The sequence below is a fragment of the Pelobates fuscus genome, chromosome 9 (assembly GCF_036172605.1).
Source record: "Pelobates fuscus isolate aPelFus1 chromosome 9, aPelFus1.pri, whole genome shotgun sequence".
In the NCBI taxonomy this organism is placed as follows: Eukaryota; Metazoa; Chordata; class Amphibia; order Anura; family Pelobatidae; genus Pelobates; species Pelobates fuscus.
This window is the reverse complement of record NC_086325.1, coordinates 72,788,371-72,814,410: the sequence shown is the minus strand read 5'-3', so window position 1 is coordinate 72,814,410 and position 26,040 is coordinate 72,788,371. Positions and strand designations below refer to the sequence as shown.

Below are 26,040 nucleotides of genomic sequence, written 5' to 3'. Positions count from 1 at the left end.
AGGGACAAGTGCTGGTATTATCATGGTACATGAAATAAAGCTCTTACATGTATCATTTTAAATGTTTTGTTGTTTGTTCTTTCACTAAAAAGTGAAATGCCCACAAACGTCCCCATATATATTGGACTTGACTTTCTATCTGAATATTGGTAAATTAAAGTTGCTAATTACTAAAGCCATGTCATAGCAGTCAATCCATGTAAAACCTTTTTTTGTACGTAACAAAAAAATCAGAATAACAGTAGAATATTGCACATACATCTCTGCACTGGTTTGTTTTATATATATATATATATATATATATATATATATATATAGTCAGTGGTGTATCCTGGTTTTGCGCTGCCCTAGGCAGGACAAAACTCAGGCACCCCCCTCGCGCCACCCCCACCCAACCTTTACCCCGTCCTGCATTCTAAATAAACACACACATTCACTGACAGATACGCATACACTCGCTAACAGAAACACACACACTAACAGACACACTCACACTCAGTAACAGACACACTCACACTCAGTAACAGACACGCACTAACAGACACGCACTACCAGACACGCACTAACAGACACGCACTAACAGACACACACTCAGTCACTAGCAGACACAAACTAGCAGACACACACACTCACTAACATACACACACACACAGTCAGACACACACACACACACTCACAGGCAAACACACATACTAACAGACACACACACACACACACTAACAGACACACACACACTCACTAACATACACACACACACAGTCAGACACACACACACACACACACTCACAGGCAAACACACATACTAACAGACACACACACACACTAACAGACACACACACACTCACTAACAGACACACACACACTCACTAACAGACACACACACTCACTAACAGACACAGACACACACACACACACACACACTCACACTCACTAACAGACACACACTCACTAACAGACACACACTCACTAACAGACACTCACACTCACTAACAGACACTCACACTCACTAACAGACACTCACACTCACTAACAGACACACACACTCACACTCACACTCACTAACAGACACACATTCACTAACAGACACACATTCACTAACAGACACTCACACTCACTAACAGACACACACACTCACACTCACTAACAGACTCACACTCACTAACAGACACTCACACTCACTCACTCACATTAACACTTTTTTTTATTTTTTTTTACTTCAACCCCCCCCAGCCTCCTTACCTTTGGGAATGCTGGGGGGGTGGCATCTTTTTTCCCTGGTGGTCCAGTGGCTGCTGGGCTGCTGCTGGGCGGTCGGGCGGCGCTGGTGGGCGGCTGGCGAGGGTGCACTTCATCTGAGCTGTCTGCTCAGCTCCCTCGCGCGCCGCACAATGAGGCTGGGAGGCGGAGCCGGAATATGACGTCATATTCCGGCTCCCAGCCTCACTGTGCGGCGCGCGAGGGAGCTGAGCAGACAGCTCAGATGAAGTGCTCCCTCGCCAGCCGCCCAAGAGCGCCGCCCGACCGCCCAGCAGCAGCCCAGCATGTCTGTTAGCCGCAAGGCTAACAAGACATTTGCCTTGGGCATTTGGGGGGCGGCTTTTTTGCCGCCCCCTAGAAAATGCCGCCCAAGGCAAATGCCTTGTTTGCCTCGCGGCTAATACGCCCCTGTATATAGTAATGGGAAAAATAAAGTACACCCTCCGTCCTCCGTGTAGTATTTGGTTTTACATATCAGGACATAAAAACAATCATCTGTTCCTTAGCAGGTTTTAAAATTAGGTAATTAAAACAACACATGACATATTACACCGTGTCATGGTTTATTTACCAAAAATAAAGCCAAAATGGAGAAGACGTGTGTGAAAAACTATGTATACCTAATAATTCAACAGCCTGTAGAACTATCTTTAGCAGAAATAACGTGAATTAATGGTTTTCTGTATGAGTTTATCAGTCTCTCACATCGTTGTGGAAGAAATTTGTCCCACTCTTCTTTACAACGTTGCTTCAGTTCAATGAGGTTTGCTGGCATTTGTTTATGCACAGCTCTTTTTAGGCATTTCAATCGGCGTCTGGACTTTGACTGGGCCATTGCAACCCTTTGATTCTTTTCTTTTTCAGCCATTCTGTTGTAGATTTGCTGGTGTGCTTGGGTCATTGTTCTGTTGCATGACCAAATTTCAAACATGCTTTATCTGTCAAACAAATGGCCTTATATTTGACTCTAGAATACAGTACTTTGGTATACAAATAAGTTCATAGTCAACTCAATGACTTCAAGGTTCCCAGGTCCTGTGGCTGTAAAACAAGCCCAAATCATCTCCCTTCCACCACCATGCTTGACAGTTGGTATGAGGTGTTTGTGCTCATATGCTGTGCTTGGTTTTCGCCAAACATGGAGCTGTGCATTACAGCCAAACATTTTCACATCTGCTCGTCTGTCCAAAGGACATTGTTCCAGAAGTCTTGTGGTTTGTTCAGATGTAACTTTGCAAATCTCAGTCATGCTGCCATGTTATTCTTAGAGAGAAGGAGGTAACCCTTCCAAACAAACGATACTTGTTCAGTCTTTTTCTAATTGTACTGTCATGAACTATAACATTTAAAGAACCACTATAGTGCCAGGAGAGCAAACTTGTTTTCCTGGCACTATATAGTCCTTAGGTCCCCCCCACCCTCAGGGCCCCCCTCCCGCTGGACTGAAGGGGTTAAAACCCCTTCCGCCACTTACCTTAATCCAGTGCCGGGCTCCCTCGGCGCTGGTGACCTCTCATCACCCTCCAACGTCCGCTCCGGAGTGGAGCCGAATGCGCATGCACGGCCAGAGCCCCGCGCGCATTCAAACCGCCCATAGGAAAGCATTACTCAATGCTTTCCTATGGATGTTCTGCGTGCTCAATGCAATTTTCGCATTGAACATCGCAGAAGTGCCTCTAGCAGCTGTCAGGAAGACAGCCACTAGAGGCTGGATTAACCCTGCAATGTAAACATAGCAGTTTAACTGAAACTGCTATGTTTACAGCTGCAGTGTTAAAACCTGGGGAACCTACCACCCAGACCACTTCATTGAGCTGAAGTGGTCTGGGTGACTATAGTGGTCCTTTAACATGCTAACTGAGGCCTGTAGAGTCTGAGATGTGAATCTTGAGTTTTTTGCAATTTCTTGGAGCATTGCACGTTCTGACCTCAGGGTGAATTTGCTGGGATGTCCACTCCTGGGAAGATTGGAAACTGTCTTGAATGTTTTCCACTTGTGCATAATCTTTCTCACTGTAGAATGTTGGACTTTTTTTGGAAATAGCCTTATATTCCTTCCCAGTTGGATGGGCAACAAAAATTGCTGATGTCTTTCCTCTTTGGCATTATGTTAACACACCCCCAAATGCTCCAGACTAGCAAACTACTAACACTTGTCTGCTTTTTAACTTCTAATTTCCTACAGAAGTAGTTAGGGTATACTTAGTTTCTCACACATGGTTTCTCCATTTTGGCTTTATTTTTGCTGAATAAATCATGACAGGGTGTAATATGTCATGTCTTGTTGTTTATCTGAGATTGTATTTACCTAATTTTAAGATCTGCTACGAAACTGATGATTATTATTTCCTGATATGTAAAACCATAGAAGTCAAATATGGTGTGGGTGTATTTAATTCCAAAATGATACAGAATTGAGCAGTAAGACTGCAGGGCATGATCTATACACCAAAACTGATTCATTAAAGGAATTCTATAGTGTTAGGAATAAAATCTGTACTCCTAACACTATAGAGCTCTTTGGTGTCCCCCCACCCCCTCTTTTCCCTCTCATCCACCCCCCTGCAGTTAAAGCGGCACTTGCATGCTGAATCCCGTTTTGTTTTTTTAACCCACCTCCACTACATCCAATTGACCCCTTAGTCACCCCCAAATGCCCCTAAGCCCCCCAGATTACCTATTTATTCATCTGTATTTTCTGCCCCGATCTTTATTCAGGGCGCCACCATCTTTGTGTGGGTAGGTGAAGTCCCTGTGGGACACGTCATCTGCCCACACTAGATAGCACTGAGATTCCTGCACATGCCCAGTTAAACACCTGGACATGCAAACAGGAATTTCATCAATTCATTCATTCATCAGACAGACGAATGAATGAATAGAAAAATCAGACGAACAAACAAACACTGTGTATCAGTGTTCGTTTGTTCGTTCGGTTTATTACAAGGAGGGAGCTACCGGCACCCAGCTCCCTCCTTGTAATATGCAAAGACAGAAGCGGCAGGGAGCAGTGCTCCCCACCACTTCATACGCCCCCCAGGCCCCCCTTCACTCTATGACCCCATATGACCCCATAATAGTATAAAGGAGAATAAAATCTCCCCAATGCCCCTACTCGCTATACCGCGAGTAGGGGCATGTCCACTAAACAATGAGCAGCCAGTGGCTGCTCACTGTAAAATAAAATCCCTACTATCCACCCCTGGGGGCCATAGTGATAATGAGGGGGGGGGGGGCTACTGTGGGTAAAATAAGGGAAATCCATCCAATCACAAGCCATCCAATCACAGTGCTCTGTGTCATTTTACACAGCGTGGGAAAGTGCTTTGGAATTTTCCCACGCTGTGTAAAATGACAAAGAGCACTCTGATTGGCTTAAACCCACCAATCAGAGTGTTCTTAGCCTAATTTCAGGGCGGGGCAAGGCTTTATAAGCCTTCCCCCGCCCTGCGGAGCTCAGTCTGCGTGGAGCCCTCCATGGGTGAAGATGGATTATTTTTTTTGCGCTCAGGTTTTTTCTTTTTTGTCAGGTTTTTTTTTTGCGCTCTGGTTTTTTATTTTATTTTAAGTTCGACGGGTATAATGGATTTTTATTTGGCCTTTTTTGGGGCTGAAAAATGAAGATTTCAGAAAAAAGAAGACGTTGAATGGTAAGTTTAATTTTTTTTACAGGGTAGTAATTTTATTCCCCCCTCACTATTTTTTAGGGTGAGGGGGGTAGGTAGGGGCTTTTTTATTTGGATGGGGGGTGGGTGACTAGGGGCTTGGGGACCCCTAGTCACCTTTGATGGGTGGGGGGGTTATTTGATTTAGGGGGCCGGGGGGAGGACAGTAGGTCCCCCCCCTTCATTATCATTATGGCCCCCACCCGCCGTCCAGGGGTGGGGAGGACAGTAGGTTCCCCCCCATTATCATTATGGCCCACACCCGCCGCCCAGGGGTGGGGGCTGGAGAGGGGGAGGACAGTAGGTCCCCCCTCGTTATCTTTATGGCCCCCACCCGCCGCCCAGGGGTGGGGGCCGGGGGGGGAGGACAGTAGCCCCCCCTTCATTATCATTATGGTCCCCACCCGCCGCCCAGGGGTGGGGGCCGGAGGGGGGGAAGACAGTAGGTCCCCCCCATTATCATTATGGCCCCCACCCGCCGCCTAGGGGTGGGGGCCGGAGAGGGGGAGGGCAGTAGGTCCCCCCCATTGTAATTTATGGCCCCACCCACCGCGCAGGGGTGGGGGCCGGGGGGGGAAGACAGTAGGTGTCCCCCCCTTCATTACCGTTATGGCCCCCACCCGCGACCCAGGGGTGGGGGGGCGGAAGAGTAGGTCCCCCCCTCATTATCATTATGGCCCCCACCCAACGCGCAGGGGTGGGGGCCGGAGAGGGGGAGGACAGTAGGTCCCCACATTGTAATTTATGGCCCCCACCCACCGCGCAGGGGTGGGGGCCAGGGGGGGGAAGACAGTATGTCCCCCCCATTATCATTATGGCCCCCACTCGCCGCCCAGGGGTGGGGGCCGGAGAAGGGGAGGACAGTACGTCCCCCCATTGTAATTTATGGCCCCCACCCACCGCGCAGGGGTGGGGGCCGGGGGGGAAGACAGTAGGCCCCCCCATTATCATTATGGCCCCCACCCGCCGCCCAGGGGTGGGGGCCGGAGAGGGGGAGGACAGTAGGTCCCCCCCATTGTAATTTATGGCCCCCACCCACCGCGCAGGGGTGGGGCCCGGGGGGGAGACAGTAGGTGTCCCCCCCTTCATTACTGTTATGGCCCCCACCCGCCGCCCAGGGGTGGGGGGCAGGGGGGGGAGAAGAGTAGGTCCCCCCCTCATTATCATTATGGCCCCCACCCAACGTGCAGGGGTGGGGGCCGGGGGGAGGACAGTAGGTCCCCCCCCCTCATTATCTTTATGGCCCCCACCCACCACTCAGGGGTGGGGGCGGGGGGGGGACAATAGGTGTCTCCCCTTATTTTACTTTAGACCCCCAACCGTCGTTTAGGGGTGAGGGTCAATAGGTTTTGTTTTTTTTTTACAGTGAGCAGCCACAGGCTGCTCACTGTTTACTAGACATACCCCTACTCGCGGTATAGCGAGTAGGGGCATATTATTTACTAATACTAAATAATCTTTACTTAGTATTAGTAAATGTGGCTGAAAGACCAATTTAGGTCTTTCAGCCTTTTAGTAGATAGCTCCCTGATACCGTGGGAATTAGGGAGCTATCTACTAAGCGGCTGCAAGATGCATTCATTCGAATTAAATTGCGATCCGAACAAAGTGCCGAATTGCGTTCTAAAACAAACGAACATACTGTTCTCATTCAGTTAGAACGCAATTCGGCAGTTTCGGCTAAAATGACAGGAAGCCTCGTGGGAACAGGGAGGAAAGGTAAGGATCATGGGAAAATTGCTCTGACCAGCGGAAATGAAGCACACTTTGCTCCTCCGCTGGTCAGAGCTGGTCAAGCGGAGGAATCCTCCATAAGGCAAAGAGTCCCTACTTTGTCTTATGATTTTAAAGAAAACTAGAGCAGACAGGAAGAAACGGAGAACAGATCCTGAGAGAGGGGGAGAAGAGGAAGAGATTGAGGAAAGGTAAGTTCGGCATGACAGTGCCGCTTTAAAGGGTTAAACAAAACTTTAGACACTTATAGTGAGGGAAAAAAGTATTTGATCCCCTGCTGATTTTTTTTTTTATTTATATTTTATTGTTTTATAGAAAGAAATTCAGGGTACAAAAGAGAAGAGGGGGTAGGTTAGTTAGGATACACATATCACTGGTATATCAACAATAGCTAAATTGCCACACTGCAGCGAGTAAGCATAGATGTCAACATTCACCTTGGTACAACAATTTTCAGTATAATCTAGACTTATTATTTACATTCATCTCTGTTGTAGTGCGTTTGGGGATATTGTGACAATGCTGGTGACAGGTCTCCACCCGTTCAGGGTGTTCTTTCTATAAGTACGGTGGTTTGCTATTAGATGTATTTGTTAGCATTCCAATATACCACTGCTATTAGGTGGTGTACGCCGGTCGGGTACCCGTAGAGAATGCAGAGTTGTAGTGTAGCTTGTGCTACGCTAATTAGCAGGTAGCTTGAGTGCACCTTACTTGGGGTTTAAGAACTTGGTGTAAGAGGGGGGGGGGGGGGTTGAGTATGTCAGTGGTTTTCATTGGCCTTACATGTGTAAGTGCTCACGTGCATGGTTGGGCAGTTGAGGAGACATCTCGTTGGTTACGTTGGGTTGCTATATTGGGTCGGTGGTGAGCTAAGCTTCCATTTGGTCACTGTTTGCCTCTCCCAAACTCCCTCTCCCATTCTTTCCAGTTATCTTTGAATCCCTGCATATTCTGGGAAGTCGGTACTGCCATTTTTTTGTACCTGTAGAACTGTTCTAATTTAGCCAATAATTGGGCTTGAGAGGGGCTATCTTGTGATTTCCAATGCAATGCTATGAGATTTCTTGCAGACAGCATGGTCAGAGCTGTAATTTGTTTCTGTGATCCCCTGCTGATTTTGAACGTTTGCCTACTGACAAAAAATGTTCAGTCTATAAATTTAATGGTAGGTGTATTTTAACAGTGTGAGACAGAATAACAAAAAAAAATCCACATGTTAAAAAAAGTTATAAATTGATTTGCATGCCAATGAGTGAAATAAGTATTTGATCCCCTATCAATCAGCAAGATTTCTGGCTCCCAGGTGTCTTTTTATACAGGCAACGAGTTGATGGTACATGGCCTGGATGGCACCTCCTTCCTTCAGCCAGGGCATTGAAAGTGGGTCGTGGATGGATATTCCAGCATGACAAAATGACCCAAAACACATAGCCAAGGCAACAAAGGAGTGGCTCAAGAAGAAGCATATTAAGGCCCTAGAGTGGCCTAGCCAGTCTCCAGACCTTAATCCCATAGAAAATCTGTGGAGGGAGCTGAAGGTACGAGTTGCCAAACATCAGCCTTGAAACCTTAATGACTTGTAAAGAGGAGTGGGACAAAATCCCTACTGAAATGTGTGCAAACCTGGTGGCCAACTACAAAATAAATCTGATCTCTGTGATTGCCAACAAGGCTTTTGCCACGAAGTGCTAAGTCGAAGGGGTCAAATACTCATTTCACTCATTGACATGCAAATCAATTTATAACTTTTTTGACATTGACTGTTTTTTTGGATTTTTTTTTTGTTATTCTGTCTCTCACTGTTAAAACCTACCATTAAAATTATAGACTGATAATTTATTTTTCAGTGGGCAAATGTTCAAAATCAGCAGGTGTTTAAATACTTTTTTCCCTCACTGTACCTGATGTCCCTCGGTGCTGAGTCTCGCTCTGCCTTTGTCAGGATTACAAGTTGATCCAGCACGTAGAACTGTATCCCACCTAGGACTAAAAGGTAACATCTTACCGGGCCTTAGAATGGCAAGACTTAATACTTTCCGAGGTCAGGGATACAGAAAGAGACACAATGATGAGGGAAAGCCGAAAGTCAGGGATACCAGAATACAGGGAAGCCAAATATAGCCAAAGTCAATAACCAGAAATAAACGCTCAGGAATACACTCTCGGACAACCTCTAGGAAAACCACGACAGGGCAATGAGCAGAAGGAATAGGTAACCGTAAGTACCCCTCTTGTGGATCCGATTGGCCGAAACCAGCCTTTGACCCCAGAACGTGCGTGTGTGTTCTTTACGTGACTTCATGCGCACGTCGACGTCTTCCATGTCGTGGGCGGACATGGTGTTATAAATTAGTGTGGATCCGCAGCGGTCGGCGTCCATCAACATGCTGCATGGGTCAGACACATTGACGCATGGCCGCTAAATGGCACTACCGCGTTGAGGTGAGGATGAAAATGTGACAGCCTTCTCCCACCCCATTGAGGGGGGGTCTAATTCACATGCGCAGGAAGTTCTGTGAGTGCATTAGGCCCTCCCCATATGAAAGTACTGCTTCACTGCTTTCCTATGGGGATTTTACTGATGCTGGATGTCTTCTTGCAAAGCGTGAGGAGGTCCAGCGTCATTCAGGCCATGTTAGCAACCAGGAAGCGCCTCATGTCCTGTCTACTACACAGATTCCCTTATAGATATCCCTCCAGAATGAGTATTTAATTTCATAAATATAAAATCTTTATGAACTACACACATTTTACTTACTTTCACTAAAATTCCAACCCAGCCAAAAGATATACAGGAGACAAAGTAAGGACTACTTTGTCTTAGTATTTCTCCCATCCTTGACAAAACTTGACAAAACTTGACAAAAAAATGTAATTTCCTGCAGCGTCACCAGTAAAAGTTGTAGGGAAAAAGGCTCTGTCTATGGAAGTCCCAGCTGTCAGGATCCCGCGGTCCCCTTCCTGGCGTGCGCCCAGCCACGGATGCCGCCCGCGTCTTCCTCTGCGTCCCCCAGCGGCAGCATGTATGACGCTGCATGCTGGGAGACCGCCCAATTTAATAAACGCCGGGGTCAGCCACCTGACCCGGCGTTAAAGGCACAGTGCCTCAATCACAGTGGGAGGTCTAGATATCTCCCACGTGTGATTGTTAATTCTGATTGGAAATTATCCAATCAGAATTAACCTGTGGATTTAAATACTTACCTTTCCTGTTCCTCTCTGCCCTGTTGTGGTCTTTGCTTGCTAGTATTGCTACTGAACTTGTGTTTCTGGTTATGTACTCTCTGGCTTGTTTATCTAACTTTGTGACTTTCTCCTACCCTTTGACCTCGGCTTGTTTCTCGTTATTCTGTCTTCTGGTTCCCCTTACTCGGCTTGTCTCCTGACTTTTCTCTGTGTGCTTAGCCCGGCCACTCTAAGGTCCGGTACTGCACATTTTCTGTGTGTGTGTTAGCGTGTTTGGTTCCCGGAATCGTGACACCAGCAGTCTCATATGCGTGAGAGTGCAATACTGACGTTGGTACCTGGCAGATGAAGCACCAAATGCTGTAGAGGACAGGCAGGAAAACTTTCCTTCCCCTGCACCCGGAGGCCACTGGACACCCAGTGAAGCTGTCATATTTAGGGGGAAATTATGCAAAGACCCAAGATGGTGATAGAGCCGCTTTTAAAAAACGGTAATGGTAAAATACTTCTATAGTACTCTGTAGTGGTTATGATACCAGGAGTACCCTGGTGCCATTAGCCCCCTCACCTGGATACCCATCAGATGTCTAGTTTCCATCTGGCAGAGTTTCAGAAGCTGGATGCCGATCCCACCCGCCATTCATTCATTTATTGGAGCAGCCAGCCTACACTCTCAGCCAATAAATAACACTCTGTGCATTGAAATATGCACAGAATTGACATGAACCAGTCAGAAACTCTTGTTCTGGGCTAACTAATGACGCTTTAGTGACGTCTCATTGAAAATAAATTCTCATTAAAATGTGCAGCATTTCAAAGCAATATTTTTGAACATACAGCCTGCAGGCACCATCACCACTTCACATAACTCAAGTTGTAAGCATAGTGATTAAGCATACTGTTTAGATAGATAGATAGATAGATAGATGATTTGACACACACTTGACAGTCTAACATTTTCCTGGAGTACCCCTTACCATTTCCATTAATCCCATTAATAAGAAGGTTGCTGGCTCCTTGTGCAAGAGAGTCTTTTTCTTCCTGGCCGTCCATTAATTTATCGTTGTGATGCTCACTCCATACCTCACCGCGTGTGTCCAGCCTGAAACAGAAACAGTCCATTTTACAAACTAAAGCAACAAAAATAAATGCAGGTTTGCTTGACTGCCTTGCACTAGATTTAACAAAAGAACACAGCTCTCTTTTAAGGAGTTATTTATTGTCCTTTATCCACAAAAATTTGGGGGGGAAAGTGAAAGGGGACCTTTGAATCTCAAGTAAGAACATTAGCCCCCCTGTCCCCCCGATCTCCACTCCAAATACATCTTACTCCCCACAATAAAAAAAATAAAACCAACAAAAGACCATCACTGGGACAATTTAAACCTTTGAACAAGAAGCAACGCACTAATGTGATAAGTCCGACCTGTATCAGGCCTGTGAAGGACCATGATTGGGTTTGCGCATGTAGTATAATGGATTCAGGAACAATACATCCAGCCTGTCTTTCCAACATGACACATTCCTGATAGCCCCTTTCTGTTGAATTTTATGGTTACATTTTTTGCAACTTGTTATGTGTGTACTTTTTTTTTGCAAATCTACTTTTTTATTATTCTGATCTAATGCCACTCCTTTAATCATTTCATAACATATTTAACATGTTTTAGTTTACACATATGAAAGTTTTATTTAATTTTGTAAAAAAAAAAAATGTTTTGTTCAAATGTTTATTAAACGTTAAAATATAGTAAAAGGCAAGAATATACAGAAGGAGTCTCCATGTGTCCTGGAGTGGAGACATAATAAACAATATAACATTTTTACATAAAAGTTTTCATTTTATGTCAAAATGAAATACCTTTGATGGGCTTTTGCTCTATTTAACAAGCTCTATTAAAGGGGAAATGTAAAGTTTGCATCTTTTAAGAAAAACTACCTATGTGTTTTATTTTGTTCAATTTATCTTCTGTTTTAAAATTATGCTTGAAGGACAAGTGTCACCTCAAAACTATTTTTAATATAAAAATCCTTCTAGTTTTAAAAGAATGTATATATTTTTAGAATGAAGTATATATAAAAAAAGAGAAAAACTCATCCCTACCTTTAGTGTATGGCCGGCTCCTTCAGCCATATTCATACAACTTGGGCCAGACAGTGTTTAAAAACCAATAGTTAGTCTATATGGTCTTCCCTGCTTCTATACAGGAAAGTAGGACTATAGAGACTAATTGTAAGAGAAGAGGCAGTGTTTACATTGCTCCCTAAAGACACCTCCAGTGTCACTCAGATGTTGTGCAGCACTGACGTTCAGCACTTCCATGCTCTGCATGAAGACGCTGAAAGTTTCCCATAGAGATGCGTTTGGCTCCGCCCCCGCTGCTCCTCCTCTGCTGAGATCATCAGAATTGACAATCTCAGCCAATCCACAGGAAAGCAGTGAATTGGCTGAGAGCGTCATTTCTGATGATGTGGCCAAGGAGATGGATAGGGGGCTGGGCCAGTGCCGGCAGGGGACATAAGTTGAGTTTTCACCGTGTTTACAATATATATTTGTGTTTCTGATCCTATAGGGTTCCTTTAAAAATAATTTTGTAAAAATCTATTTTTTTCAAACCTTGATATTATGATTATTATATAAATAAATAGTTTTGTGGGGACACTTGTCCTTTAAGGCGAAGTAAAGACTAATTTTCCAATACGTGTAACTGAGGCTCAAAAAGGTACACGTAAAAAATATCATTTAGCTTTTGGCTTGGAATCCATCATTTTTGTGAGCTGCCAGGATGTGCAATTTATATTATGTCACTCATCTGGTTTATCTGTATTCTTTTTGCAACGTAGTTAGCCACTTAATAGACATAAACGTATGGGAAGATGCAGGTGATGTCACACATCTCAAGCAATGAACAATATGCACTATGTTGCATTCCTGCACATGAATTCACCAGTGGCACAAGCAGAAGAAACTGCCAGGGGATGCGAAGAGAATCAGATCCAAAAACTGGGCTGCCACATGCTAGTGTAATTATGAGCAAATTAGTAATTTTAATTAATTCTCCAGGTTTGAAATGAGGCTGAATGATGTTAATTACCTTTATTCAACGTAAAAATAAAAAATTAGGTGACTGGTATAATTTAACTAAAAGAACGCAATTTGTACCTTTCTCTTCTTTACACCTTGCAGAAGCATACTGTTTTAGATTGTGGCCTTAACCGATGTGACAATGTTGCCCTAATGAATCCTGCAAATGCTTTCATTATAGACAGTCTACTGCACTGTTGAAGCAATCTGCTAGTTCATAATTAACAAAGGGTTGCATTCTATTTATTGCCCATAAAAAAGTATTATTTTATTTATTTAGACAGAATCGGCCATGCAAAGAGCAAATGTAAATAAACCTAGCCCTACGATACAGCATCCATGTGGCTAGTGTATACAGTAGCCAGTTAGCTTTCTATTTAGATTCAGGCTGAAGATATTGAATTTGATGATAGGGTCGCGTACTAACCAGAAATGCAGTGGTTGTTTTTTTAACGGATAATCCCTATGACTCTTTTGTAGAATACAATCATTTTCCCTCTGACAATCTGAATTCTGTGCCTGTCGTTACTTTTCAGCTGACATTTGAAAGATGTTTGGGTCCTTTCTCTCCTTCCCCTTCAAGCCTCTTCCTGTGTTAGACAAACCAACGTCATTATGGGAACGTGCGGGGACTTGGAAATAGGCATCTGAAAGAGTTTGTACGGGTGTTGCAGCCTTCTCATGACATATAACAAGCCCGGTAACACGGTACACAAAGCCTGGCCCAGCTGCATTTCAACGCTTTTAGTTATATATTGCCGTGGAGTGCAATCCCAGCAGTCTACGCATTGCACTTTCAGCATATAAAGAATATTATGATAAAAATATAAATAAATAAGTAATCATATGAGCTTACGATCCTACTGGGAGGAGAGCACTGCAGATGCCAAACAATAAAAGGCCCATGAAACGTTAACGTTTACATGTCATTGGTCAAGTCACGGAGGGAGCCAACTACAATTTAACTGTTATTAGTCAAGCCATGGAGGGAACCAGCTACACTTTGTCTGTCGTTAGTCAAGCCACAGATAGAGCCAGCTACAATTTATCTGCCATTGGTCAAGCCATGGAAGGAGACAACTACACTTTACCGTAACCTGTCATTGGGCAAGCCAAGGAGGGAGCAAGTTAAACTTTATCTGCCATTAGTCAAGCCACGGAGAGAGCCAACTAAATTTTTCTCTATGATTTGTTTGAAGCAATAAGCGAACGAGTGAGCTACATCTTACCTACCTTTCGTCAAGTCTCTAAACGATTCCACCAATATCAGATGCTGAGTTTGTATGAATGCCGACTTATATGTTTAAAACATTTCTTTATAAATCTTTTTTTTTGCAAAACATAAATAACTGTATTCTGCTGCTTTCTATATTTAGTTTAAAACACTCAAAGTCTCAGTGTTGTAAATTCACATAGGACTCAAAACAACCCATCTGTCTTTAAAAACTTTTTGCCTTTCCCCTATAAATACAAATAGCTTTTATGTACCAGGGGATGCAGGGCTGTGGGTCAGCTTTGCTACGTAGTAAGTACATTTCACATTAGTGTGTTGTCTTGTTTCCAGTTTGCTGCAAGGGATCTGAGGGTTTGAAGGTAGCACCGAGCTGACATTTCGAGAGCCAAGTACAATCTATCATGATTAGCTGGCCCAGCTAAGGAGAGCCCTGTTGCGGAAGATGGCAGGTGTGGCTGCAGGTCAGAGCTAGCTGAGACAAACCAAATAGTGCCAGCTGGCTCTAAAAAACCTCTCTCTGGCAGATTTTCATTCCCTGCAAGACATCCTTGCAGGGAATGCCTTGCAGTAACTGTCGTACTGCTGGCCAAAATGGTGTAACACTGCATAAATTAAACTCAAGATTTCGGTGATACGCTTCTAAACCAATTACAGCAGCACATACTTCCATAGGATGGGATCCAGTTACCTATGGTAAATAATCCATGATTTCCTTTCATTTTGACAATTTATTTAGCTGTCTATGGAATAATTGGAACTCAAATACAAAAGATACATTTCTCTCAAGTGATTGAAACCAGCCTACTTATTGCAACCAAACAGAAGGTAGTGATCCATTTCATAGATAATAAAATCCAACAATTAGTGTCCACAAAACTGTGTTGTTGTTTTTTTTAAATACCTAAAGGAAGGTATCACCTACATTAGTACCTACAGGTACAATCTTTTCCTTGAGATTGTACCTGTAGGTATATATATACACACACACAATCATGGGAAAAAGAAAGTACACCCTCACCGTGTTTTAATTTATTTATCAAAAATAAGGTAAAACTGGAGAAGTATAAGACTTGACACACCACGCCGGACTGAGTATTTCTTACTAGTTTATCAGCAGGTAATGGCTAGGATAACAGTGACCATGTGAACCGTATATAGTAATCTAGTGCAGAAGTTTCAAAAAGGGCTCCCACAGCATACCTGCCAAGTCCCTGGCTTGGTTCCAACAATACCTGAGGCCAAATACTATAACAATGTAATAACATATTGAGCAATAAATGTATGCAGGACAGCAACTCTAAGTCCTGTTCCTTCTCAATTCACAATTATTCACACGATAATAGCCGAACTTACGTGAACAAAAATACCCACATCACTTGGAAAAAACAATTATAAAAATACCTTTATTTTTTAAAATTAAAATTTCATTAGAAATAGATTGGGTGGGGGGATGGGGATAGGATAGATGATTCCAAGGCATATGATGAACTGATGAGGGGTACCTGAGGCATGAAACGCGTTAGCGTCATCACGTTATGTTCTGGATAAAATTTTATATGAAGAAAGAAAGGTAATTTTTATGGCTTTGTCCCTACATCAATCCCAGTTTCAGAGTGGTAATTTCAAATGCAATTCCTGTATTAGGTAAGCTTAATATCTATCATGTTTGTGTGAAGTTTCCCATTGTATGAGGTCTTTGGAGGGTGTAATTAGACACTTGCATGATAACACAGTAACAAAGGGTTAGGGTACAGTACATCATTAACTAAGGACCATCAAGCAAACAGAGCACTATGTATGGATATATGATTGTGCCTGTACACATTATGCATGATTATATTAAGTATAGGTATTGCACAGCTATCCGTATGTACAGACCTAAAAATAAAGTTGTTGTATGATCTCATGACAATTCAAACAGCAACCCAGCTTGTAAGGTTATAAATGCTTCCGTGTGATCATTGCTAAAGAAGACTGGCAGCTGTTTGAAACATTGGCTAAATGTTTACCTAACATTCTAAAAATACTAGATAGAGAACTCATGTATTACACACACAGCACGGGTGTCTAAGATGTAATTATCCATGGAGTGTTGGATGTGAGTAGAGCATAATAAGAAAATAAGCTTGTTTTTAAACAGTTACTATAGTGCCCATTCCCATTGCCCCTTCTGTTTTCTATATGAATTATCTTGGTTCCTCTGTATGGTTTACAGTTCATGTTAATCAGTCTCTGGCAATGTTCCAGTATATGATCAAGTCCCAAGTGTCAAGTGAGGCTTCATTCCTAATTATTATCATCAAGATTGTGTCCATTAGTGCTGTTTGAAAACTGTTCTATAAGTGTGTGCAGAGCCTCATCAATACTGCATAGAACAGTACTCTAGTGGGCTGCTAGTCATCCTATGCCATGGGGCACTAGAAGCCTGTTAAGCAGGTCCCCTTGAACCCAGTGCCCACATTTCATCATTAGTACTTGATGAGACGGTATTTTAGTCATCTGCTGCTTTTACTAGTTTATTTTAAAGCCACACTATACGCACCCAGCATCTCATTGAAGTGGTATGGGTGCAGTGTCCTAGTCCCCTTAATCCTGCAATGTAAAACACTGCAGTTTTAAAGAAACTGCAATGTTAAAATTATTACTACTATTATTATTACTGGTATTTATATAGCGCCAGCATATTCCTTAGCACTTTACAATATTATCAAAGGGGGAGATTTAACAATAAATGAGACAATTACAAAAACTTACAGGAACAATAGGTTGAAGAGGGCTCTGCTCAAACGAGCATACAATCTATAGGAGGTGGGGCATAAAACCCAACAGGACAAGAGGTAGCAATCAAACAAGGTGGAGTGAAGCAGAGCTGGAGAAGAGAATAGTGTGCTGCCCTTTAGGAGAGAGCAAGGGACAGGTATGTGAGGTAGAGGTTACTCTGGGAGGCCATAAGCTTTCCTAAAGAGATGGGTTTTGAGGCACTTTTTAAATGATTAAAGACAAGGGGAGAGCTTGATGGTTGTAGGCAGGCAATTCCATAGAAAGGGAGCCGCCTGCAAGAAGTCCTGCAAGCGTGAGTTGGCTGTACGGGTGCGAGCAGCAGACAGGAGAAGGTCATGGGCAGAGTGGAGAGACCGAGAAGGTGCGTACCTGCGGATCAGTGAAGAGATATAAGAGGGGCTAGAATTGGTCAGTGCTTTATAGGTGAGGATTAGTACCTTGAATTGACTCCTATACGATACAGGAAGCCAATGTAAGGACTGACAGACGGTAGAGGTGTGAGAGGAGCGACAGTAGAGGAAAATCAGTCTAGCTGCATCATTCATTACAGACTGTAGCAGGGCAATACGACTTGTGGGAAGACCTATTAGGAGAGAGCTACAATAATCCATGTGGGAAATTAGTAGCGCATGGACAAGCTCCTTTGTAGCATCTTGTGTAAGAAAGGGGCGGATGCAGGCTATGTTTTTAAGGTAGAATCTACAGGATTTGGTAACAGACTGGATGTAAGGCTCAAATGTAAGGCCAGAATCAAGTATAACGCCAAGACAGCGTGCTGTCAAGGATGGACTGATGTGGGTACCACTCACTTGAAGGGAGAGCAAGAGAGGAGGATCAGTATTAGTAGGAGGAAAGACAAGGAGCCCCTTGTTCGAATTATTGGGTTTCGTGGTCAACCTGGAGAAATCGGCACTCGCTCCGACACAGGTGATTGACTTCTTGGGTTTTGAAATAGACGCAACGGTGTGCCTCCTTCGCCTTCCTTAGTCCAAGATCACCACCATTCGGAAGGAAATCCGGAGGATACTGCGCCAAGACCGGATTCCACTCCGAGTGCTGGCTCGCCGGGCCCCCTTTACTAGAGGGCCATGCAACGCCTGAAGGCCCACTTCCTGCACAGGAGACCCTCCGACGACCAAGTGATTCCTCTCACCCCAGATGTTAAGATCGAGAATCGCTAGTGGCTACTTCACATGTCCGCCTGGAAAGGCAAGGCGATTTTCGGACCGACACTGGATTTCGTATTGGAGTCGGACGTGACCCTTTGGGGCTGGGGAGCCACATGTGCGACCAGCTTCATGGGAGGCCCCTGGTCGGAATCAGAGATGGAGTACCACCTTTCGGATTGTTGCCTTCTACTCAGGATGGACAACGTATCGGCGGTGCAATACATCAACCGCCTAGGAGGTGCCCGCTCCCTGGTACTTTCGGAGGTGACAAAGGAATTTTACAGCTTCTGACCCCAACGCAACATTACTCTCCAGAGTATTTCCCGGGTGTGTCGAACCTGACGGCGGACTGGTTCTCCAGACATTGGAGGGACGCCAGCGATTGGAGGCTCCTTTGCCCAGTGTTCCTCGAGATCACGGACCAGAGAGGCCCGTTCACTGTGGACCTATTTGCCTCCAGGACGAACTTCCAGGTCCTGACTTACTTCATTTGGCTTCCAGATCCGGCTTGTGCAGTGGTGGATGCGTTTCTTCAGGATTGGCCACCTCAGGGAGCTTATGCATTTCCTCTGTTCGCTATGACTTCCAGAGTCCTGCTGCAAGTACCAAGTACCAAGCTAGGCCAGGCTTGGTTCCTGGAACTTCTGGAACTTTCACATCAGGACACGCTCCTCCTGCTAGACGCTCCTCTTGGACCTGCTGGGCAACACCCATCCTCTTGTGGCGGAGGGTCACCTCCACTTATTGGCCTGGACTCTTTCAGGGGAACCTGGAATGTCGACGACCTATCGCAGTCGGCTAGGAACCTCCTCTGGGACTCGTGGGCTCCTGGGACGAGGACTTATCCGCATTGGAACATTTGGTGTCGCTGGTGCCTGGAACGGAATACTGATCCCTTTACAGCCCTTGTTTCCAGTGTTTTGAACTTCTTGTCTCACTTGTTTTACCTGGGTCGGTCGTATCGTTGTGTTAACATAGCCAAGTTGGCAATCTCGGCGGCTCATGTGCCTCTCTAGGGTTCCCCCAATGGTCAAGACCTGTTGGTTTGCAGACTCCTTAGAGGCATCAGACTAGCTCGAGCTCCGGCACCTAAGTACTCCACCCTCTGGGATGTCCACACGGTCTTATCGTTTCTGCAGAGGTGGCCGGCTAATCAGGATCTGTCCCTCCGACAGTTTTCAGCTAAATTCGCTCTCCTGCTTTGCCACATCTCCTTTCGCCAGGTCTCCACATTTGAGGCGTTCAATGTCAACACATTCTCCTTCTCACCGGAGGGGGTGACCTTCTCGGTGTCTAGATGTACCAAGTCGGACTCGACGGCTATCTTCTACCCTTATTTCCGGGATTCACCTAAACTCGGCGTGGTGGGCGTGGTGTCAGCTCTGTCTCGTTATGTAGCGATTACGACTCCACTTCACCCTTCTCGTTCTGGGCAATTGCTGGTCTCCTACGTACGACCTCACAAACCGGTCTCTTCTACAACCTTGGCGTGATGGATCAGATGGTTGTTGTCTTTGGCAGACGTGGATTCATCTTTTGGAGCGCATTCAGTTAGGGGCGCGGCGGCATCTGGTGCCTTGTGGCTGGCGCGTTGCTTCAGGCCATCCTACATTCCGCGGATTGGTCTCGAGAAGACACCTTCTGGCAATTTTATTTCACACCGGCTGTTCATGCTTCGTTGGCCTTGTTGGCTGAGCGTTAAAACAGCACATATGAAGCTTCCTGCCATGTTAGAAAGTTGGAAATGATGCTACTTTAGTGTACCTATAATCTTAATTTTATTAATGACAGGAGGCGAATATTTCCGTCCCAGTTTTCTTCACCCTACTCTGTTTTGTCGGCTGAGGTGGGTAAATCATGTAACTTTGCCATTTTGTGAGCTTACACTTCTGTCTTATATTTGTCTTTTGTATACTTCTGGAATGTTCCTGTTGATTTTGGTAATTTTTAACCTTTCTCTGGGTGGCTGCATGTTTTTCTCAGAACATTTTGTTTGTTAACCATTTTTTTTTATTCTGTTTATCTAGTTTTAGTTTAAAGTTTCATCTATGATACAACGTTGGATTTCCTTCTTCGGATGACAATCATCAGTTGGATCCATTTTTCTTCCGAGAATACAGTTATATTGTTTCGTTTGTACCGTTGTTTATTTTGTCGCAACTTGAAAGAGGAAGTAGTTGGTTGGGAGGGGACTTTTATTGTACATTACTTTTTTTCTGATTGGTTGTTTTCTCTCTGTGTTAATGTGCTGCTGTGGAGTTCTAGTAAAGAAAAACTTAAGCAAATATCCGCCTCCTGTCATTAATAGAATTAAGATTATAGGTACACTAAAGCTAGCATAATCTACAATTTCAAAGTACTGCAGTAAGCTGAACCACAATCTTGCAGTGATTCTAAATCCATAAATAAACGAGCAGAGCGACAAAAAATATTTCAGTTTTGCATATTGTATGAAGCTTAATGCCGATTGCAGAGCATCTACGCACACAGTTTGGAGGTATGTGTTCTGAATTTTAATACTGTGTAGCCAATGTAAAACAATCAGAGCTGAATCTGTCTCTGCTTCAATGCATGTTCCGTAACTCCTCTCCAATTAGAGATGAGTGAACCTCCTGTGGTTTATTTAGCAAAACATTTATTAGAGATTGCTAAAGTTTTGGCAAAACCATGTTATATATCTCATCAACCCGATTGGAGAATTTCATTTGTTTCAACACCATTGGTATTAACTGCATATATCCGTTACCTGCATGGTTAGTAGGAAAGTTTATCGTATTGATTACCTATGTATGCGTGTGCATCTGTTTATTGTTTGTTTTTGTAATAGTTTTTTATTTCCCTGTATCTTAAAAATCTTTCTTATATATATAAAAAAAAAGTCTTATATTAAAAAAAAAAAAAAAAGTTAAATTAACCTCAAAGAGATGAGACACACATATTTGTAAAACAGTACAATTTTGTTTGTTTGAATTTCAGAACACATTTGTATTACTCGTCTTGTTGGAAAGTTTCGAAAACTGCTCCGCTTTAGAAATTAATACCGGAGGTCCAGAACTAGCCAACATAATACACATTGCTGAAACCCTACAGCATCCTAATTATTGTGCCATGGCACAGAATTAAGGCGCAAATGTCCAATTTGCCCACGTACAGTGTCCGTTCCACTGCCCACAGTGCCTAGTCACACCGATATTAATGACATTCTTCTTGACTCAGTCTTGGCTCTGACTTTCTTCCTCCCCTCACCTTATTTTTCAGTGTGACTGTTTGCATGTTGTGTGTGCCTGTGATGTTCAGATATTGCACTATCCGATATTTTGTTGTAGCCATCTTGTGGTGGAATCTCGGTAAAAATAAATTTAGTAGGCCGAGATTACCACGAGGCATGTGTACGTGCATATGCTGACGTATCGATCAGTTGGTTGCACGAGGCAAGATACGATCAGTAGTGTACGGAGCATGTGCAAGAATACAGGATATAGTATTCCCCTCCTCCATTGTGCTGGACAAGCCATGCGGTCAAACAGGAAGTTAATTCTTATTTGTGTTGATTGGTTAAGAGAACGTGCGGGTGGAGCTTAATATGGGAGGAGTTATATGCCTATATAAGGAGCCTGCACTATTGTCCGGGGCTCAGAATTTGCTGTATTTTGGTGACGCTAGTCCCTCTGAGTCCCGATCGGTGATCCAATAAAGAATCTCTTCCTTCCTGAAGAAACCTGTGTCCATCTCTCTGTGCTTGGCTTCCGTCAGTTTCTCCGGTATCATTTGGTGCATTGGCCGGGAAACTCATCGTTCAACGGTAGCTGAGAGGCAGAGGCGTGAGACGGTCTATCTTTGCCCACGTTCTCTACGGCTGCACCCCTGAACTTCTGCGTGGACCTCCCTTCGTCTCGGCGCCACTGGTCTGTTGTCCAGGAGATCATCGGCCTCTACGTGAGAAGTGCTGGGGTGTCCCCGTCGATGAGTGTGAACTCAGGTTCAGGAACGAGGAGGTAAGACAACTGCTGTTTTAGACGGCAGGACCCACTAGGGGTATACCGATTGTGCGGTAGGCCCAAAGGGGTTTGAATCTGTGTATCTGCCCCCTCTGTCGGAGGGAAGGAGCGAAGGCGCACCGCTCGATCGAACGCTTTTTAGTCAGACCGTTTGATTTGGTTAGTCAGGCGGGGTCCTGGTGTAAATAGCCCTAGCCGGACACCGGTGTCTTGTCTAGACTAGCGTTCTAGGGTGTATATTACGTTCGCTAGGTCGGAGGGACCGGGAGACTAAGCGGCGCCTGTGTAAATTCGGTTCGCTAGTTCTCATCCTATCTGGGCTAAGTGGGAAGGCGTGTAAATTTGGAACCCACTAGACTTTTGATAGTGCGACTAAGAGGCGCCTGTGTAAATTCGGTTCTCTAGCTCGCTATATATGTGGTGATTGGGCAGTGTGGCTAACCAAAACGGGTGTATATAGTTTTAGGTAGTCCATTCAAGGTACTGGCCAATAGTTTAGTTGGGAATTGTAAATGTGTTAACGATTGTTTAGTAAAGTGTATATCTTGTTAGATAGCGCGAGCTCAGCCGTCTAGCGAGAGTGTTAATAGTGTGTTGCTGTATTATAGTGCACGGTACCATAACCCTGTATATTTACTGACACTGTATATAAGTACTAATCATTGTTGTCCATTGCATGTTTAACACCATAACCACTAATAATTGTATTGTGACCTTAACTTGTGCTTTGACCTATGCTAACCGTACTGTAACCGCTAATTGTAAAAGACGATGTTACTGGGGTGTGTTATAGACGGGTAATTCGTATATAGAGAATTATAGCGTGGGTGACTGTATAGTTACGCCAAAGGGCATAATATTGATTATATAGTGACTGGTGTAACAGCTGTGTGTGTACGGGAATTCCCTGAGTGTTTATTGTTATTGTGTACGTTTCACTTGGTAACCGTACCACGTGGTGCTGTTGCCAGAGGAAACGGGTGTGACTGTTGAATAGTACGCGTGTATAGTATTCATTGTCGACGACGTTCCATTGTTAAGTATGGGTGCGTCGCAGTCAACGATTCCGGATCCCTTAGGTTGTATGGTGAAGAATTTTAAAAAGGGATTCAAAACTTGTGATTTTGGGGTTAAAATGTCTCCTGTACGTTTGGTCACTTTGTGTACTAGGGAGTGGCCTACTTTGGTTGCGGCATGGCCGCCACGTGGCAGTTTGGATCTAACTCTGGTACAGCGCTTACACGTGGCTGTATCAGGTAGGCCTGAACTTTACGGCCAGTTTCCTTATATTGACTGTTGGAGACAGGCCGTAAATGACTCGCCAAAATGGCTCCAGACATGCCACGAGGAGCAGTGTCGCCTCATGGTAGCTAGGACTTGTTCGTCCACTAGGACTGGTGTTAGGCCCATTTTGGACACGCCCCCTGAGTCCGAGATCCCTTTGCCGCCCCCTTACTTTCCGTTAAGAGGAAGTGACGCAAACGCAGGAAGTCCTGCAGCCCTCCCCTCATTACCCCCATCCACTTCCGCTTCCTCCTCCAGTACAGGATCCACCCCCCCTCGTACTAAATCTCCCCTTCCGGAACCAGAACCCACCCCCATTAGAAACGAATATCCTGATTTGGCGCCACTTCAGACTTCCGGTCAAGCTTCATCTAGCTCGGCTCGAAGTGTTTTATTTACGACCTTTTCCCAAAACCAACCTCCCACATCCCCATACCCTATCTCTCCCCGACCGGAACCCATGACTGACGCCTCTCTACGTAGCCCCATCCAAACCCGACAGTTGACTGGTGCCCAACAATTAAAGCACTATCAGATGCCTCTTCGTCTGAATCCCGGGTCAGCTTATATCGATGCCGCAGGTCAAATGGCACACGCTGACCCAGTTTTCGTATATGTCCCATTTACCACAACCGATCTTTTAAACTGGAAGACCCATAATTCCTCGTATACTGAGAAACCACAAGCTATGACTGATCTGTTCACCTCAATAGTACAGACGCATAATCCGACATGGGCTGATTGCCAGCAGTTACTAATGACTTTATTTAACAATGAGGAAAGGACAAGAATAAATCAAGCAGCCATAAAAGCACTAGAGGATAGAGCCCGTGTTTTGAACCAAGCTAATCCAGCAGCATGGGCCGCAACACATTATCCCAACACTGATCCCGATTGGAACGTAAATGGTGCTGATATGGTTCAACTCAGAGCCTATAGAGACGCTATAATTGCTGGCATGAAAGCAGGAGGAAAGAAAGCCATTAACATGTCGAAGACAGTTGAGGTGATCCAGAAAAGCGATGAAGCGCCCAGTGTCTTTTATGACCGATTATTGGAGGCATACCGCTTGTATACCCCCTTTAATCCGGAAGACGCAGACAATTCCCGAATGGTTAACTCCGCCTTTGTCAGCCAAGCATACGGAGATATTAAGCGCAAGCTACAAAAGTTAGAAGGGTTTGCAGGTATGTCCATCACCCAACTAATGGAGGTAGCAAATAAGGTCTATATGAACAGGGATACAGAAAGTAAGAAAGAGGAAGAGCGCAAGATGCGTAAAAAGGCTGATATGCTAGCGGTAGCGATCGCAGGCGTAGATAAACGGGGCCCAGATAGAGGCAATAATAGATGGAGTAGAGAGCCTTTGAGTAGGGATCAATGCGCGTATTGCAAGGAAGAAGGGCATTGGAGGAACGAATGTCCGCAAAGAGAGCAGTACGAGAGAGACCAACCCAGGGCAGGCTACGGAAACTTTAGAGGCAGAGCGAGAGGTAGAGGAGGCCCCGGAGGGAGTAATGGTTATAGAGGGAGTAATGGAAACAGAGGAAGTGTTAGGGAAGACAGGTATATTCCAGCAGCGCAAAGGTCCCGCGATAGAGAAGGTAGGGACTTTGTAGGATTGGCTGACACGGTCATGGAGGACTATTGATACCGACCGGGCTCCATCCCCCTTGGTCGAGCGGAGCCTATGGTCGATGTATCAATAGGGGGAAAAAGGAGTGCGTTCATGATCGACACTGGTGCTGAACATTCAGTGGTGACTAATCTAGTTGCTCCTCCATCTGGAAGGACTATTACTGTGATAGGAGCAACTGGAAGAAGTGCTGAAAAAACGGTTCTTAAAAGTCGACTCTGTACATTGGGAGGCCACGTAGTAAAACACCAATTCCTTTATATGCCTGAATGTCCAGTCCAATTGCTGGGACGTGATATGCTATCAAAATTACAAGCGCAGATTACGTTCCTACCAAATGGAACAACATCCTTAAAGTTTAATGGACCTTCAGGTATTATGACTTTATCCGTACCAAAGGAAGAAGAGTGGCGACTTTATACAGTGTTGACTAGCCAAAACCCTAGGAGTGATGAGACATTGTTTAACATACCAGGAGTTTGGGCAGAGAACAACCCACCAGGACTGGCCCGCAATATTCCACCTATAAAAATTGAACTGAAACTTGGGGTTTATCCAGTAAGCCTAAGACAATACCACATCCCACAGAAGGCTAAGAAGAACATCCAATCCTATCTGGATAAGTTCATACGGTATGGTATCCTAAAATTCTGTACTTCCCCCTGGAACACCCCATTGCTGCCTGTTCAAAAGCCCGGTACAGATGAGTATCGACCTGTGCAGGACTTGAGAGCAGTCAATGATGCGGTTGTTAGTATACATCCAGTTGTACCCAATCCATATAACCTGCTTGCTTTAATTCCGGGCGGGGCTACTTACTTCACAGTCTTAGATCTCAAAGATGCCTTCTTTTGCCTCCGAATTGCCGCAGAAAGTCAATGTATTTTCGCTTTCCAATGGGAGAACGCTGTAACGGGCTCAAAACGCCAAATGACTTGGACAAGACTGCCCCAAGGGTTTAAAAATTCACCTACCCTATTTGGTTCAGCTCTAAGTCAAGATCTACTG

At 44.6% G+C, this 26,040-nt stretch overlaps 1 protein-coding gene across 2 annotated transcripts in view; it reads right to left on the bottom strand.

The window, feature by feature from the left end:
* Positions 1 to 26,040, bottom strand: part of NEXMIF (neurite extension and migration factor) — a 277,633-nt gene that overhangs the window by 4,574 nt on the left and 247,019 nt on the right. For both annotated transcript variants that reach the window (XM_063433553.1, XM_063433554.1), the window contains one exon: positions 10,823 to 10,947. In XM_063433553.1, coding sequence (XP_063289623.1) covers positions 10,823 to 10,947 — 125 coding nt within the window. The remainder of the gene's footprint in view (positions 1 to 10,822; positions 10,948 to 26,040) is intronic.